The sequence below is a fragment of the Styela clava genome, chromosome 8, assembly GCF_964204865.1.
Source record: "Styela clava chromosome 8, kaStyClav1.hap1.2, whole genome shotgun sequence".
NCBI classification, from domain to species: Eukaryota; Metazoa; Chordata; class Ascidiacea; order Stolidobranchia; family Styelidae; genus Styela; species Styela clava.
In genome coordinates this window covers 15,955,386-15,972,169 of record NC_135257.1, presented here as the reverse complement: position 1 = coordinate 15,972,169, position 16,784 = coordinate 15,955,386, and the positions used below count along the sequence as shown (strand labels likewise).

Here is a 16,784-nt window from a genome sequence, read left to right as displayed (position 1 = left end):
TGTAGAGATTTCTTGCCACAATGTTACGCCTACGAGCGTATCTAATATTATGCATTATTACAACATAATTTTTTATTCGTCTATCACTATTGAACTCTAAACCAACAACGCCTCAAATACAACGGGTGCAATGCCTGCAAATATAGATATTTTATATCTTTATATTGTTGGGGCGCAGACGTGCGAAAGGCCTTCACAATAATTTTAAATTGTAAAATTTTTTTTTTGCCAATACAGAAGCAACCGTACTAGCGATGAAACAACATTTTTATTCCTAATATTTTCAGCGTTGCAGAGTTTTATAAGTATAAATCACTATTGACCTTCTTAAGAAAAATCTAAGAACACCTCAATGAGAAATCAAGTTTTATTATGAGGAATATTTGTATCTTTATTTTCTAGATAAAATTAACTAAAATTAGAACATTCTAATACTTGTATTTCATAAGCTGAAATTCAATTTTCGAACATTGAACTTGAAGCAATATGACTCACAATGAAATCGATCTACAGCCGATAATGAAATCTATTTATGATGTCTTCGCTGCTTTCGACAAAGATCAAAGTGAAACACTCGAACTTAGTGAGCTGATGAATTTATTGAGAGTGAGTAAACTCAACTTTATTTTAATTTCATGAAATCATGAGTATTGTACATATTAGAAGTGGCGGGATAAAGTGCCATGCGAGAAAGTGCCGGCAAAGTGCCGGTCTCGGCATTTTTTCATTCATCAGAGAACCCGTTCTTGCTTTAGATGTTAGATAGATGACCGCGGTAAATGGGTGACGTACACTGTTGCTGACAACTAGAGTTATATTTGACGTTTCGGAAGTCATGAATTGGATTTATGTGAAGTGTGTGATATTAATGTAACTTTCGTTGTCACTTACATACATTTTCTGAAATCAGGGAACATGTTATTGATCTCGATACAAAAATGGATTATTAATCTTAAAATTTTGAATCCCATCACTGCATAATAGTTTGGTCTAATACCTTAGCATTTATTAAAGTTCAATATGGGCAGTCCGGCATTTTACACTTTACATGCTATCCATAGGGTATGGTATTGAATACAGCTCAAACCACAGATTTACCTTGTATGCTAACATGTCTAGCTCGGCTAACTGACCACTGTAAAATCTTCTTGATAGCAGCAAGTGAAAAATAATCAAATTTCTGAAATTCCATTTAAATTTTATTTGTTATCGTATGCGACAACAAAAGCATAATTAAAGGAAAAATATATGGAAATATTGAAAGCAACGCATTCGGCCAAAATTGACCTCGTCTTTGATAAAAATGGTAGGATTGTATAACGAAGCAATGAAAACAAAATGACACACAACACATGAAGCGGTGGCAATTAGTCCTATCGTTTAACATTCCCTATCTTTAAAAACGAGATATTGCTACAACGTCAATGAACCGACAAAACATCGCCCTATCTGTTCAAAATTTTAAAATACTTTCTTCGGCTTCCATCCATCTATGGCGGATATTTTTGTATCGGTATCGTACAGCTATACCAAACAAAACGCATCAAAATATACATAAAATGAAAGGTCAAAATATAGCCACGCGATTAACTATTTCGTCTTTATTTTTTGGATGGATGAACGTACATTGGTCCTTGGTGTTGGTGATGATGATCACCTTGATTTGCTGGGTACACAACTGGTGCAACCGTCTCGGGTGTGTGTGTATGCGGATGTTGATGGGAATGAGAGGTGCCACCTTTTGAAGGTGCTCCAACAACTGGATAATCTACTGGCAAGGCCAGGTTCCCAGCAGGTCCTAATTGTGCAATTCCAGATTGTAAAAATGGTGATGAATGACGATTGTGGGTATCATCAGTATTTGTGGTCGGATATTGATGGGAATGAGAGGTGCTGCCTTTTGAAGGTACTCCAACAACTGGTGAACTCTCTACAGGCACGCCGAGACTCGCAGGTCCTGATTGTGCAGTGCCAGATTGTAAATAAGGTGATGGATGATGATGATTGTGATTATCATCAGTATTTGTGGTCGGATATTGATGGGAATGAGTAGGAGTGCTGCCTTTTGGGGGTTGTCCAACAACTGGCAAGCCCAAGCCTGCAGGTCCCAAGTGCGCAGTGCCAGATTGTAAATATGATGATGGGTAATTAGGATATGAGTGAGTATCATCCGACGTTGTAATCGGATAGCCTGGTGGAAAATAAGCGTGTTGGCCGAAAAGACCGTGGAGCAGGACATGCAGTTGATCTTCCGCTGACATAGGTGGGTGGGGTGCGGGAAGTCCGCCATTGGCGTGTATTATTCGGTGCAGCAGGTTACGATTATCTCTTTGCATTGAATTTTGCTGTTGCCAAGCGAATCTATAGTGAACAAGATACAATAATTTAAATTAATTGGTAATTATACTTTACTATTCATATTGAGTATAAGATGAACTAGAACGTATATGTAGTGAATTTTTTTTTTTTGATTATTTTAGTCTTAGTCTCTATAGCTGGTAGTTGAAGAGCGGGTTAGCAATAGTTTGCATTAGTTAATTTTGCGTGTGAAACGACCAAGAAAATATGGGTTAGATTCAATTAATCGTTGCATTTCATATTTATTTGTGTAGAGAGAGTTTTTAGTATACTAAGACCAGGTCGGAATTCAATTTAAAATCAGAAAAATGCAATTTTGATCATAATATAATATTCTGAGTAATAAATTTTGCAGATTGCATCACCACCCACTGCTAGCGACTGAAAGTTATATTGGTTAATCGATACTCCTGAAGTATGCCCACCAAGATGTCGCACAACCTGAACCCTAACCCTGCACACAACCTGAGTTCGGGTTGTGCGCCATCTTGGTGCGCATACTTCAGGAGGTCCGGTTAATTAATCTTTCAAAGTCAAATGTATAATTTTCCTTGTTGCCTTAAGCCTTTCAATAAACATTTTGAAATTGAATTTCCTTGAACTCTTGTCATGACTGAACGCCTTTATAACGTAACGTGTAACAATATTGATATTACATTAAAATAACATATCTATGTCATTATCCACTTACAGCTGAATTAGGGCGACTCGTTGTGCAATCTTTTCGGCTGAAGAAATAATAAGATATATATTACAAATATTATATAAACATGTATGCATGGAGAGAAGATCATTTTACATAAAATTATATTTTATGTCAATGATAACGACAATAAACTAAAAATAGGTAAAACTGCTGAAATTAAATTTGTAATGACAATGGTGTCTCCCTCTTTTGCGTCACCACGAAAAATGATTAGTATTATTGTTTTCCAAAAAATTTGACTTTCTCTCAGATTTTATCGGGGACGTGTACGGGCTGGTGACAGAACAAATTCGTTTTAAATTAAATGCCCAAGGCGCGGATGCAGAATAGGAACTAACCTTCAACGATGATCTTAGCAAAATTCTTGGTAAACATGATATAATGGATAACTAAATTACCGGCCTAATTTATCTAAATTGTAAACACTATAATGAGTTTATTAACAAAAACTACACGTTCATACAAACATTGGCAAAAAAGTTGACACAAATTAATCTGGAAAGTGCCCTCAAAAATGATACTAAGCCTACCAAAATCTAATTCATAGTATAAAGTGTTTGTAAAATAGTTTGTAGCATGAAGAAACTCGCATTGAAGCCCAAACATCGTATTGTTCGGAATTGTTGCGCGATTAAAATACATCACAATAATACATTATCACTAAACATAACGGTTATAGGACAGTGTATGGTAACGAAACTAAGAATTCACATTATTACTATTAAGCTAACATACCATTTTCGCCTCCATCACATATAGCGTCTTCCTTTTGCCAAGTTCCGTCAGGTTGGCAAATCAATGGATACTGATATGTAGTATAACCGCATTCTTCATACCTAACCGCATATGTTGGGTATCCATGAGTAATGTCGGGGTAATTGCAACCCGCGTCTGTAATAGGAATAAAAAAGTGAATTTTTAACTTATTTCTTCTGCGCTTTCCAGTGTGGAGTTCGGGCCCGTGTTTGATATGAGGTCGCAATTTTTTAAACAGATATAGTCGAATTACATCGAAAGGTAATAAACTTATAATCTTGCTTTATTGTAATAAAGACCAAACAAATCGGGTAAAGTTTATGGTATATACTATAAGCATCTGGATTAATTTAGGTAAAATCATGAGAATGATTCTAGAATCTAGAGGCTTTAGAGCGATATCCAAAGTTCAGATGGGATCCCGGTTCGAGAGTCGAGATCAAAACTATATGACTGAATCTGAATTATTATATGAACCAACAAATGAAACAGAGGCGTAAAGCATTTTGATGGGGATTGACTATCTATACAAGTGCGGATGGATAATTTTCCAAAAATACTTTGCCATCAATTCACACACAAGCCTGAAACTGACCCGCATATGTTTCATTCAGTCTTAAACAATTAAGTTCATTTTAAAACTTTTCTAGATTTTGTATCAAAACATATAAGGTTAACTCGTGATGATTCCTCTAATTCTTAACAAATTTTAACAACATTTCGCTAATGTAATGTAGAATATTAACTCATCTTACCTGTATGTTCCGCAAAAAATGCCAAAACCACAATCGTGCCTAACACAAAAATGTTCATGCTGCCTTGTCTGATAAATGTGAAATGTACGTGACCTCGGCTGTTGGTACGGGGAGATTCAAATCGTTTATCAAAGTATTGCGTAGACAAACACGTCCCGAGGCCAAACAGTTGTTTTAATATTGGCACTATTAAATAAAAAAAGTTGCCGAAAGATTCCTATTTGGCTCTGTAAATGAATAATACAAGAAAAATTTATAAAAACAGAATTAAAGTCACAAACTTGATTACATCTTCCCAAACCGATCGATTGTTTTTTCATATAACTCTTGTTGGTACTTGAAACTATGCCATGTTAGTTTGGTTTTTCCAATAAACATTATATGTCGTTGCGCCAATTTGATAAAAAATAATAATATTGTAGTAATATTGGCGATTCAAATCCTGGCATCGTGTTTTTAACAGAGAATTAAATAAGTTTAGAAATGCAAAAATGGCAGAATCTTATTACAACATACTCCAATATCCATTGTTTGTTTCGTTGTTATGAAAACATACAAAGGAAATATCAACAGTTTCCGTACACCAACATAAACGATTTTACTCACGTTTGGCTGACTGAATAAATTTCAGTTAGCAAGCACTGGAATTTATAGCCAAAAAAATAAAACACCCATTTGTATATTTTGGCATATTACGTAAAAATAAAAATTAAGTAATATTACAAAAACAATGTTTTTTATGTCAATGCCTTGTGTACAACAATTCAAAATTCAACCGGGATTTATTTTTAGTATTGGAATTTTATGCCTGCTAAATTCAACGATATACATTACATAAACTTACAAAGCATATGCGCAATATATCACGAACTAATTGTACTCACAAATTTCTCGGTATTTTATGACGTCATCATATGAAACTGGTTACAGCAAATTGAGGGATTTTTGTACAATTGCTTTAATTAGGCAATAAATTGTTTGCTATCGTAACCTTATAAACTGGATTGCACCCAGCTGACGTGGTAAATTATTTCGTGCAGATAATCTAATAAAAATTTAACATATCCGGAATATTGCACGTACGTGCATGCAGCAATAAAATTCGCAAAGGTGATATTTTAAGTTGATATTTGAATTATGTTCGAACTTTAGCAGCCCACGCTCAATGTGAAATTTAAAGAGGAATTTGAAAGGAGCATATTTGTGACATTCCCATGGTATTTAATATTCGCAAGTATACATCCGTGAAAATATGACCGACAGAGCTAAAGTTGTTTCAAGAAATCTATTTATACTGATCATACAACAGTGAAAATTCGAATGAATGGTTTTAGCGTAACAGTTAATACGTAATAATTATATCCAATCGATAGTAGGATAATATTGTTAACGTGTGAATACAAACATATACATGTTATAACTTTTTTTGGACCTCCTGAAGTAGGCGCACCAAGATGGCGCACAACCTGAACTCAGGTTGTGTACCAGGTTAGGGTTCAGGTTATGCGACATCTTGGTGCGCATACTTCAGGAGTACCCTTTTTTATTAAATCTTCAATTTACCTGCTGATAGTTGCAACATTGGGCGAGGACTTTCTCAAATAACTTTTGTGTTTGGGATTTTTTAATGCACTTTTCTCATTATATTATACCTCTGAGGACCTATTTTTCTTGAGAGACGATCACGTTTCATAATTTTGTACTGTCCTATAGATTTCTCACTAGCTCCAACAAAGACAGACTATTCAACAGAAGCTGCCTAAAAACACAACTGAAGACCTGAAACACACCTGAAATTATTTTTATATATCATCACGTCTAACAATTTTATGAAATTAAATTTCATCAAAGGTTTAAGAAAAAAAAAATACGTGAACTTTTACTAATTGTAGCAATCATGTAAATGAACCTCCCGAAAAGTTTAAAGTAATAAAATCGTTGATTAATGTTGAGTACATCTAATTAGTTCACATAAATAATCACTTAAGCAAATGCTATGGTGGTATTTTTAGTATAATGAACACTTAAGCAAAACTTGTGAAAATGTATAACTATTGATGAAGTTCATGATATAATTAGTTCAACTATATGCCATGTTCGGTCAAGTGGTTTTGTTGAATAATTGGTCAGGTGTGTAGCATGGTAATTCATGGTGTTAATCGTAATGTCGTATAATAAATGGTTCATCTTGAGGTAAATAATGAATACTTAGCGGGATATCCTACAAAATTTGTTCTATTTAATTCAATTCTAAGAATATTTTATTGCGAAAGTTTATTTTTTTAGAAAACGTTGTTCAAACATTTCATACCCTAGTTCAAAATGGATTTTATGTCGAACAAAAGTTTGACACTGGCTGACGGTGGTTTACACACCATTGGTATTTTACGGTATTGGATGCATCGAAACTTTTATTTATAGAACCTGAAAATATACGTCATATGAGTGAAATATATACTCGGTTATTTTCGTGTTCATTTGATATGGATATATATATTACAAACAAACTTCGACTTACAAATTTTTTATTGTTATAGTCAGAATGCAGTATAGTAACTTTCGAAGTCGTGTTAATTTTCACGATTACGTATGTGATTGATTGTTTTAAAAGCAATAGTGTCTCAGCTGAATTGTTATATAATATATATACAATACTCTATAAAATCCCATACAATATTTGTTTCGAATAAAAAAGTCAGAAATAAAGTATTTCTGTTCAAAACTACGTAAATTTTGTGCAAATTTAGCTTCTTCATATTATTCAAAGTATAGTGTCGAAACAACATATTCATGCTCTTGTTATAAACGGTATAAAACGTATTAGGTAATATGTTTAGACAAAATTGATCACCTGACAATGTGCGGTTAAGATATATAATCAACCAGCTGCCGTTTTCAACAACTCCGTAAATTTGCATTTCCTCAATCATATTTCAATGGCCTTATTATGATTGCAACTCGGATAGATTGTACTCATCAATTATTAAACTATATGCAAATACTTCGTGCAACCAAAATTTTATTTATATAACTCGAATATGAATACTGCCAATCTCGTATGGTGCAATCAGGTTGAAAATTTGTTTAGGTATAGCCAGTCGAGTTTGGACTATTTTGGATTCATCACACGCAGTGAACAAATCCTATAGTGGTTCGTAATTTCCGATCGAAGTAATAAACAAATTAATAGTTTTCATGCGAATGCTAAGCACAAAGGCACAGGTGATTAAGCTATAAATAAACAGCAGTAAATTAACGAGTTTTTAAAATAATATTTTAGATATACTGTTTAATAAACTGTGTGCATCTTTATGCTCAAACCTGGTGAACAAAATTTTTTTTTTATGATATTGCCATTCACCTTTCCATCCCAAATTAATTCATGAACGGAGCTACAGTGGCTTGACCGCGCTTCAGTCATCCCAGCCTAAGTAATTTGATATGCACATGCGTAATTAAACCGATCTAAAACATGACACCAACCTGAATTTTCCACTCTTGTTAAATTCTCCTAATGTATGCTTTATTGTAAAATTTCAACATACTCTTTGTATTCGATTGGCAAAATAATACTGTGCAATGCATAGATATATGAAACTCATTTTTTTTTATTTGTATGACCTAAATTGAAATATTCTGACGCTAAAATTCCCCTCTAATGCAATTGATTGATACTAGAATGAACTTTATAACATACCAGAAAAACAATGTGGATTTTATAAAATTTGAATACATGAACTCAGACCACTTTGCCACTCAAAGTTTGTGTTGCTTTATTGCAATCTCCATCTTCTTCATTGATTTAAATAAATATAAGATCTGTTCAAGATAAGACTCCATAAGATTCCAAAAATATGAACTTTATTTATAGGTATTATTTATTTGGGGACCCACAGGCACTATGCACTACAACTGAACTACCACGACTATTTGAGAAACATTTTAAAATTCGAGCAAAATTTATGTCACCGGTCATTGATTCTAATCATTGATTAGAAATGTTTCTCGTATAATGTAGAAGGATAAATGTAAACCCCATTGGAGCATATCCAGATTCATTCAATGAAACGACGAAAATAGCTAACTATTGTTAAAGTCACAAAACGAAATCGGGAACATTGAGTTGTTTAGGATTTCAACCAATGCGATTGAAATAGAAAACTGCAGATGTAGATGATATTTATTTATCTGAACGACATAGTTTCTTGAATCAAAAACACAATGTTCTGGTTCTGTTTATTACATCCGTGTTAGCTTTACTAGTGCTTTCCATGAATATATATATAATGAATTTTTGTTATTCAGCTTTGGCTAAAATGCCGAATATTGAATTAGAATTGTAGAGCAATTACAACAACCATAGTATTTTTCACATTTATTTCAAAACTTCAGAGAATATATCATTAATACAATAATAACCACCGTAAACAAATAATCTTTTCCATGGATGTGAACGATGTTATTAAAAGCGTCGTGAATTGGCCACATACCTTGTCTTGGTTAATTGAACAACAAGTAAGTTTCTCATGTATAATTTTGACAGGAAATTACTGTATTATCAGGATATTAGTTTTGCAATGAATACTTATTAAACACGTAGTGGACCTATCGATTGTTTTGAAGAATTCTTGTTGTTGCCCCTGGGAAAAATCGCTATACTGTTAATATTGATGAATCAATTTCAACTTTTCAGTACTTGAAGATTGTTGAAGTCGGTAGAGGGCTATTACTTTCATTTATTTTTAAATATCCTCTGAGTTATATGAGACCCGTTATATGACACAAAATTGGGTGCTCCCGAAGTATGCGAACCAAGATGGCGGACATCGGAACGTAACATGGGTAACAGGTTAGGGTTAGGCGATAATTTATTTCCAATTTTCCTTATTTTAGTCCTATTATCAGTTCGAAAACTAGCCAAGAGCCTCCCGTAGTATTTATACCTAAAATTATGGCCTAACCCTAACCTAGTACACATATTACATTCCGATGTCCGCCATCTTGGTTTGCATACTTCGGGAGCCCCCAAAATTGTTTTGTTGGACACGTCAGTGGACATAACGATCGTTTCAATATTATGTTGTTGTTCTTGTTATTCGTCATGATTTTCATTAAAAAATCGCTTTTATCTTCCAATACGAGACCAGTTGCTTTGAAATTTTCAGTGGTTAAAGATTTTTTTTTTGCCAGAAGGCTAATAATTCTATTTATTTCTAAATTTTGTGTAAAATCTGATATTTCGTTCAAAATTTAGCTGTATTATTTTATTCATGGGAACACTGGCTGTCCGGTTTGATTCTGTAAATTCTTGCTACGCGAAACTCGGAAATTTTTTGAGGGTACCGGTAGCGTCAAAGGTAAGGATTGCTTCGCTCTGTTCAACGTGTCTAACACTTTATTGAAACAAGCTTTCCACCGATCTCCCTCCAACTCGGTACTCAACTAGGCCTCACCATCCCGCTAACCTAACGCGACCTTAGTGTTCTTGTATTTGAGCATCTAATTTCTCTATAGTTGACATAAGCGTAATATTCAATTCAACTTGACTGAGCTTACTACTGAGAAATTCGTTCTTAATGTTATATTCATCGAAATGTGCTCTTCCATTTTTTGAGAAAATGCTACCTGTTTATAGACATATATTGATCAAGCGTCTTGTCGTAAAATGGCCAATTGTGATATGTGTGTATGTTATATACCAGCATAGGATATAAAATCTTTGAACCATTTCAAAAGCTTAAATCGTTCACACTGGAATTACTAACAAATGGAAAATTGGCTTTCATCATAAAACAAACATAATGCAGCTTTCTTTCATGTACAATGGCAAATAAATTTGACAAATATTTTGAGAAATTTCGTCTTACAGGTGTTTGCAATAACTAGTGCTTTTAATGACTATATTTTAAATATAATAACTGCTTTTACTCTGTTACAGGCTTGTAATATCAACGTCAGTAAATCGGAATGTGAAGTGATTCTTCACGAAATGGATTCTAACAATGACGGTAATATTATTTGAAGGTTAAAACTGGTATCGTTTAAAAAAATATTTCGCTGATATTTAAGAATGAGAATATTTTAAGACGTTGGTTGAAAATGTAAAAAACTATCTTCCGAAGCTCTATATATATAGTATGGATAATGCCATAATAATATGCTCAGCATGAATAGCTTGAGTTTGTTTATCGATGTGTTTAGGAAAACAGTGGCATGCATGAATAGCATCAATTGTTGGCTTATGAAATGTGTAACAAATGAAATATTTGTCTCGCAATGCCTTAGTTACACATACATATACAGGCCTGTAAGTTATATGAATGAATATGCATGCTGAAATGATTATCAGACTAACTGAGATTGACACACTTCAGGTAGCTTGCACACAGCTGAACAAAAATGCCAATGTATCTTCGATAGAAAAAGATTCCCAAATCCAAAACCATTGTGCATTGATTCAATGCATCTTGGTTAAACATTATTGGTAATATCTCGAAGATGCTTGGCCTACTGCATAAAAAGTTTGGTGGGTTCTGACCATAATAGATATGGCATCAGTGTAAGACAAGAACCCTAACCTAACCCTAAGACAAGAACCCTGAATCGTTATGGTTAGATAATCTTTGGTGTTTACCACTACCATGCCTATTGACCGACAATTCACTATTCCCGAGGAACTTACCGGCACAAAAAAAGGAGCTAGGACTACGACTAGGGATGCCACTTTTAGATTTACGAATCGCATCTTTTTCGAATTAGATTTACGCGATTCGGAAAAAGAGAGCAATTTACCGAAGAGAAACACACATTGAACGTTTGTTAAACGTTGTTTTCGGCTGTGTTAAATGTACTGAATTCGTTTTTGCGGTATTTCAAATAACATCAAATTAATGAATGAGAACAAAATGAATTTTCCTAATTAACTTTTTTAGTTATCTGCCGTCTTTTGTTTCAAGTTCATCACAACACACCCTTTTACGCATCACTCGAGATGATGTGTGGCGTAATTTTCCCCAAACTGCCAGTACAGTTTTCCACTGAATAGCTTAAGTTTCTATTATACGCTAATTTGAAAGGATCCTATACCTGAAAATTCGTAACAATTTTGTTGAAAATTTTCAACAGCACACCTGCGCTTCGACTGAGTTATGGTACGCCCTGGCATGATTGGATAAAAAAAATCAGCTACCGACATCTCGAAAATATTCAATTTTGATTAAAATTTAATTTTCGTTCAGAGTGAAATATCTCGCATATGTTTGAAGGGAACTATTACTGGATAAGTCTATTGGCCGGTCATGTTAATTGACAATCATGTTTCTCATCTTAAAATATATATTTAATTTATTTTATTCGAGTTTATCGTGCTTCCACTCGAGTGGCGGTAAACGAAATGAGGGAATCTTAATTTTATAGAAAATATGCGTTTCTTCTCCAGTTGTTACGGTAGTATTTTTTTTAATTTTGTTAGCGCGATACAAACGGGAATAAAACATTTCGGATTATTTTTAGCGAATGTCTGAAATCGGTGATTGAGAGATTTTGAAGATGTTTCTTCCTATATTTCAGGAGTTATGGACTTTGGTGAATTTATGAGCTTTCTGGGTATGATTTACAAAATCCGATTTTCAAAGAGAACAAAATTGAAAGATGAGTTCCAGAGAAAACTCAAGTCCAGGCAATCCTCCAACAAGAGCGTCCTGAGAAAAGTGTCCCAAAACAAAGGACCCCGACCATCGCCACCTCCTCGAAAGAGCAGCGTTGTACAAACATCCACGAAAACACGATAATAATCATTTTTACCATCTTGTTGGAAATTAAAAGTGAATGCAAATAATTGCATTCCATCTCCTATTATTCGACATAAATTTTCCGTTGGCTCTACTGGATATATACGTCAATTAAGACATTTAACATTGTGAATTGAACATTATTGAATGACAATTCGGAATTCATAACTATACGGTTTTTGTTTGAGCTGCATCATTCAAAACGTTTTGTAACATTTTTGTAAAACAAGCAAAGCGGATGGATGTACTTACTGATACGTCGAACGTACATGCCTAAACTTATTCTCTGATTTATTAACTTCTGTTTTATACGCATTGAGCATGTCCATTGTCCAAACAAACTATACCAATTGCTTTATTTTGAGAAAGAAAGATATATTTTTAGATTGTTTTATAGCAACGGTGCACAACGTGCGGCCGTCGTGAAAAAATAATGCGGCATGCCACATACAAAATCCTATAAACAAAATAAAAGTTCAAAATATAGGATTTGGCGACTATGCTGGCGTATATTGAAGCAAAACAGAAGCACTGCAAAAAAGTCAGACGACACGATGCGTCACAATCTGGATGGTGTATTTGCGGTTACCCGACTTTGCAAGTTTATCTGCCCACATGCAAGACGAAGTGAGCCATTAAATTGCTACAATGCTTTGCAAACTTTTATAGAATAAATTCATTGGAATATTTGACATTTTATTTAATTTTTGGGGACAAGAAAATGGGAGGGACCGACCCTCCTTCCGACCCCGACTTTTTTTTCAAAATTGTGCAACCATTATGCAACTTGCTGCAATATATCTGCTCAAGAATAGATCCTTCGAAAAGAAAAATCCGTTTAAAATGCGAAAAATATACTTCCAAGTAGTCCTACATACTTCATGATTGGGCAGACTGCACCTCGCACGTGTCAAATACGCGGTTATGACGTCATAAACGTCAAAAAATTGCGCGCCGAAGTCGCGCTCATCAACCCCCTGGAGGCCTTATTTAATACAAAGAAATGCAATGTGCCCGCCAATAGCAAAAAGTTTGTGCACCCCTGTTTCATAGCATCATTACACTTTGTTTGTAAAATTTCAAGAGAGACAATTTAATATTCGATTATGTTCAATTAAGAAGTTTGTTTAATAATGACCTGCTTCTAACACTGAGGCACCTGTGCACAGTATATTGCTAGTTTTTGTCAAAATCGCAATTACCGTATAGACTGAGATATTTTTAACGCCAGACCTATTTCCCCAATCTTTTTAATATTACATAGCGTCTACATTGAGTGAACGGTTAATATTGTACTTTGGCAGCATTTTCTATCGTGATGATTTATTTATTCAGTAGTGTTCTTTATAACAATAACAAAATACCATGTACTATTATTAGCTTTATTACGACTTTTCTCCCTTGATACGCGCGTTAATCCGATTCAAGTTGGGAAGCATTCCGATATTTTACATTTTGCGATATTTTTATTCCACGTAAATGGCACATCTAGGTAGCATGACGATTTTAAATGTTAAGCACATTACTTCTCCTTGCACAAGGTTTAAATATTGTATCAAAGTCTGATATAAAGTTTCCCTTTCAGCAGGAAACGGTTTTAGTAGCAAAGATAGTTTATCACCGCGAAGATTAATTAACTTATAGGAGACCTAATTTTAAATACAGACATGTTATAAACTTTTATAATATTGGCAGTCCAATCCGAAACGGTCATATTTGTCAACTTCTTCATTTATCCAGTCTTCGTAATGAGTAATTCTCATGTAAACTCCAGGACTTGTCGATGACCCACATTGATCTCTCCCAAAAGCTGTTACACCTGCGAGATACCACTCACAGGAATCACATCTTTGACACATAAATGGTCCGCCGCTATCGCCCTGTGTTGAATTGGAAATAAATTTAGAATTAAAAATGTCGTCTTTGCACATTCATTAATTGGAAATCTTTGAAATGATTTCCAGATAGTTAGAATATATCTGCCTTGTGTAAGGTTTTAATGTTTGTTGTGATTGGATACGCGGCCCTTCTAAAATAAATGTCGAACTGAATACAGAAAACTCTATAAACATGGTAAAATCGTAGCCGATGGATCAATTACACAGAAATTTAGCTGTTCTCATTGGTGGAACTACTATTGGTAAACTACTGGTATTGCTGCTTTAAGAATTAAGTCGGTGGTTGACTTGAGAGACACTTTTAGGCAAGGGATCACGAGCTATGAGAAAATCTACATAGAAATTGTCTTACTCTGCATGCGTCCACTCCTCCGTCAATTTTTCCGCCGCACATCATAGTATCAGGATTCATATGTGAACCGTGTGATAGTGTTTTTGAAAACTCATTCTGACACACACCGAATGGTAAGTGTCTTATTCTGGCTTCTAGAAGATTTGGTGATGTCCTTGCAGTCAATCCTGATCGAGCTGTGATTCGAAACGATGGATAGCATAGTAGTAAATCATGAAACGGGCTGTATCGTATGTAATCGGAGGTATGCTTTTGCTTCGGCATTACTGATAATTTAGCACCAAAACTCAAGAGTTTATGTCTATCAGCCAGCACATACTGCAGATAGCAATGGTAGCATCCGTATGATGCCTAATGATCAAAAAAAGCCAAATCAATACTTAAACAAAGCCAACAATTTTACTAAGTACAAAAGCCCCATGACTTGACGTCCATGACACAATAATGAGTTTTCAATATGCTGATGTAGAGCCATCAGTTCATATAATGAGCCACACAAATGACTTTTTCCATCGAAAGTTGTATTTTCGGTGACCGTACATTTAAACCCACGTACATTTGAACTCATGTGTATATCCGCGGGTTCAATCTTTATGTGGGTGCTAAAACCCATGGGTTAGGTTAGTATGGGTTCAAATATCCGTAAAACAAAAAAAAATTCATAGGTGCAACGATATGCGGGTGCTAAAACCCATGGGTTAGAGTTAGTATGGGTTCATATATCCGTAAAACGATTTTTTTTTTATAGGTGCAACAGTATGCAGGTGCAATTGTCGTAGGTTCAAATTAGAGGTAAGATTGGGCTAAAAAAATCCAGCCCGACCCGACTCCGGCCCGTGGGTATTAAACCCGACCTGACCCGAGCCCGACTAATTAACTGGATTTGCAGGCCCGACCTGACCCGGGCCCGTGGGTATTAAAACCCGACCCGACCCGAGCCCGACTAATTAACTGAATTTGCAGGCCCGACCCGACCCGGGTCCGTGGTTATAAAAACCCGAACCGACCCGAGCCCGACTAATTAACTGAATTTGCAGGCCCGACCTGACCCGGGCCCGTGGGTATTAAAACCCGACCCGACCCGAGCCCGACTAATTAACTAGATTTGCAGGCCCGACCCGACCCGGGTCCGTGGTTATAAAAACCCGAACCGACCCGAGCCCGACTAATTAACTGAATTTGCAGGCCCGACCCGAGCCCGACTAATTAAATGGATTTGCAGGCCCGACCCGACTAACTAACTGGCTTTGCAGGCCCGACAAATTAACTGGATTCGCAGGCCCGAAATTTCATATTTTATTTAGGAGTTCTTCGAATTGTCATTGCAAGAGTTTAGTACAGTATAGGGGAATGCTGGGACATATTTCTTCTTTTGTGAGCTCTATAATCTGCACATTCATTTGACAATGCGGGGCTAATGGATAGAAGGTAGCTAAAGGTTTTACTGGGCAAACTAAGAAATTCCCTAGCGACACACATATTATCATCAAGAGGCATTCAAAAACGTGTGTCAAATGTCCCGCTGCACTCCACTTGTGCGGCACATTAAATTAAACGAGGTATGCCATTAAAAGCAATGAATAAGCATCATCATCCAAAGAACTACGAAACTTTAAATTTCGAAATTTAATATTTATGAAATCGGAACCACTCTGAAAAATAGTTTCTAATAAACATATATTTACTTATACAAAATACAGCGATATATAAGCCCGACCCGAACGTAATTATTGACTTTTCAGGCCCGACCCGACCCGACCCGAACGCAATGATTGACATTTCAGGCCCGACCCGAATCTAATAATTGACAAATCAGGCCCGACCCGACCCGAACGCAATTATTGACTTTTCAGGCCCGACCCGACCCAACCCGAACGCAATGTTTGACATTTTAATCCCGACCCGAACCTAATAATTGACAAATCAGGCCCGACCCGAACCGACCCGAACGCAATTATTGACTTTTCAGGCCCGACCCGACCCAACCCGAACGCAATGTTTGACATTTTAGGCCCGGCCCGAACGTAATGATTACCAATATAGGCCCGACCCGACCCGAACGCAATGCTCGATATTTCAGGCCCGACCCGACCCGGAATATCGGGTCGGGTCGGGCTGGGGCTCGGGCTCCAGATCTTAGCTCTAGTTCAAATGTACGTAGGTTCAAAT

At 35.6% G+C, this 16,784-nt stretch overlaps 3 protein-coding genes across 4 annotated transcripts in view; 1 reads left to right on the top strand and 2 right to left on the bottom strand.

Moving 5' to 3' along the window:
• The first annotated feature begins 406 nt into the window (after positions 1 to 406).
• Positions 407 to 14,190, top strand: LOC120345537 (troponin C-like). 2 transcript variants are annotated; one of them, XM_039415021.2, is made up of 3 exons: positions 407 to 606; positions 10,514 to 10,583; positions 12,145 to 14,190. In XM_039415021.2, the coding sequence occupies exons 1-3, from the start codon at positions 487 to 489 to the stop codon at positions 12,363 to 12,365; spliced, it is 411 nt and encodes a 136-aa protein (XP_039270955.2). In that variant the 5' UTR covers positions 407 to 486; the 3' UTR covers positions 12,366 to 14,190. The 2 variants fall into 2 exon arrangements, with proteins under 2 accessions (XP_039270955.2, XP_039270956.1); XM_039415022.2 differs by lacking the exon at positions 407 to 606 and adding an exon at positions 8,997 to 9,090.
• Positions 1,178 to 4,802, bottom strand: LOC120345536 (uncharacterized). The gene is made up of 4 exons (XM_039415020.2): positions 4,576 to 4,802; positions 3,800 to 3,955; positions 3,050 to 3,086; positions 1,178 to 2,361 (listed from the first exon to the last, which is right to left on the bottom strand). Exons 1-4 carry the CDS (start codon positions 4,631 to 4,633, stop codon positions 1,602 to 1,604), a joined length of 1,011 nt encoding a protein of 336 aa, XP_039270954.2. The 5' UTR covers positions 4,634 to 4,802; the 3' UTR covers positions 1,178 to 1,601.
• Positions 14,036 to 16,784, bottom strand: part of LOC120345687 (uncharacterized) — a 15,725-nt gene continuing 12,976 nt past the window's right edge. The window contains exons 12-13 of the mRNA XM_039415226.2: positions 14,616 to 14,791; positions 14,036 to 14,245 (exon numbers count right to left, since the gene is read on the bottom strand). Of these exons, the coding sequence (XP_039271160.2) occupies positions 14,036 to 14,245; positions 14,616 to 14,791 (386 nt within the window). The remainder of the gene's footprint in view (positions 14,246 to 14,615; positions 14,792 to 16,784) is intronic.

Bases quoted from the DNA above. Each gene is read 5' to 3' on its own strand.
- LOC120345537 (XM_039415021.2), top strand. From the start codon at position 487: ATGACTCACAATGAAATCGATCTACAGCCGATAATGAAATCTATTTAT. The intron at 607-10,513 runs GTGAGTAAACTC...ACTCTGTTACAG, and splicing joins AGCTGATGAATTTATTGAGA to GCTTGTAATATCAACGTCAG. The intron at 10,584-12,144 runs GTAATATTATTT...CCTATATTTCAG, and splicing joins AATGGATTCTAACAATGACG to GAGTTATGGACTTTGGTGAA.
- LOC120345536 (XM_039415020.2), bottom strand. From the start codon at position 4,633: ATGAACATTTTTGTGTTAGGCACGATTGTGGTTTTGGCATTTTTTGCG. The intron at 3,087-3,799 runs GTATGTTAGCTT...TTATTTCTTCAG, and splicing joins ATGTGATGGAGGCGAAAATG to CCGAAAAGATTGCACAACGA. The intron at 2,362-3,049 runs GTAAGTGGATAA...TGTTCACTATAG, and splicing joins CGAGTCGCCCTAATTCAGCT to ATTCGCTTGGCAACAGCAAA.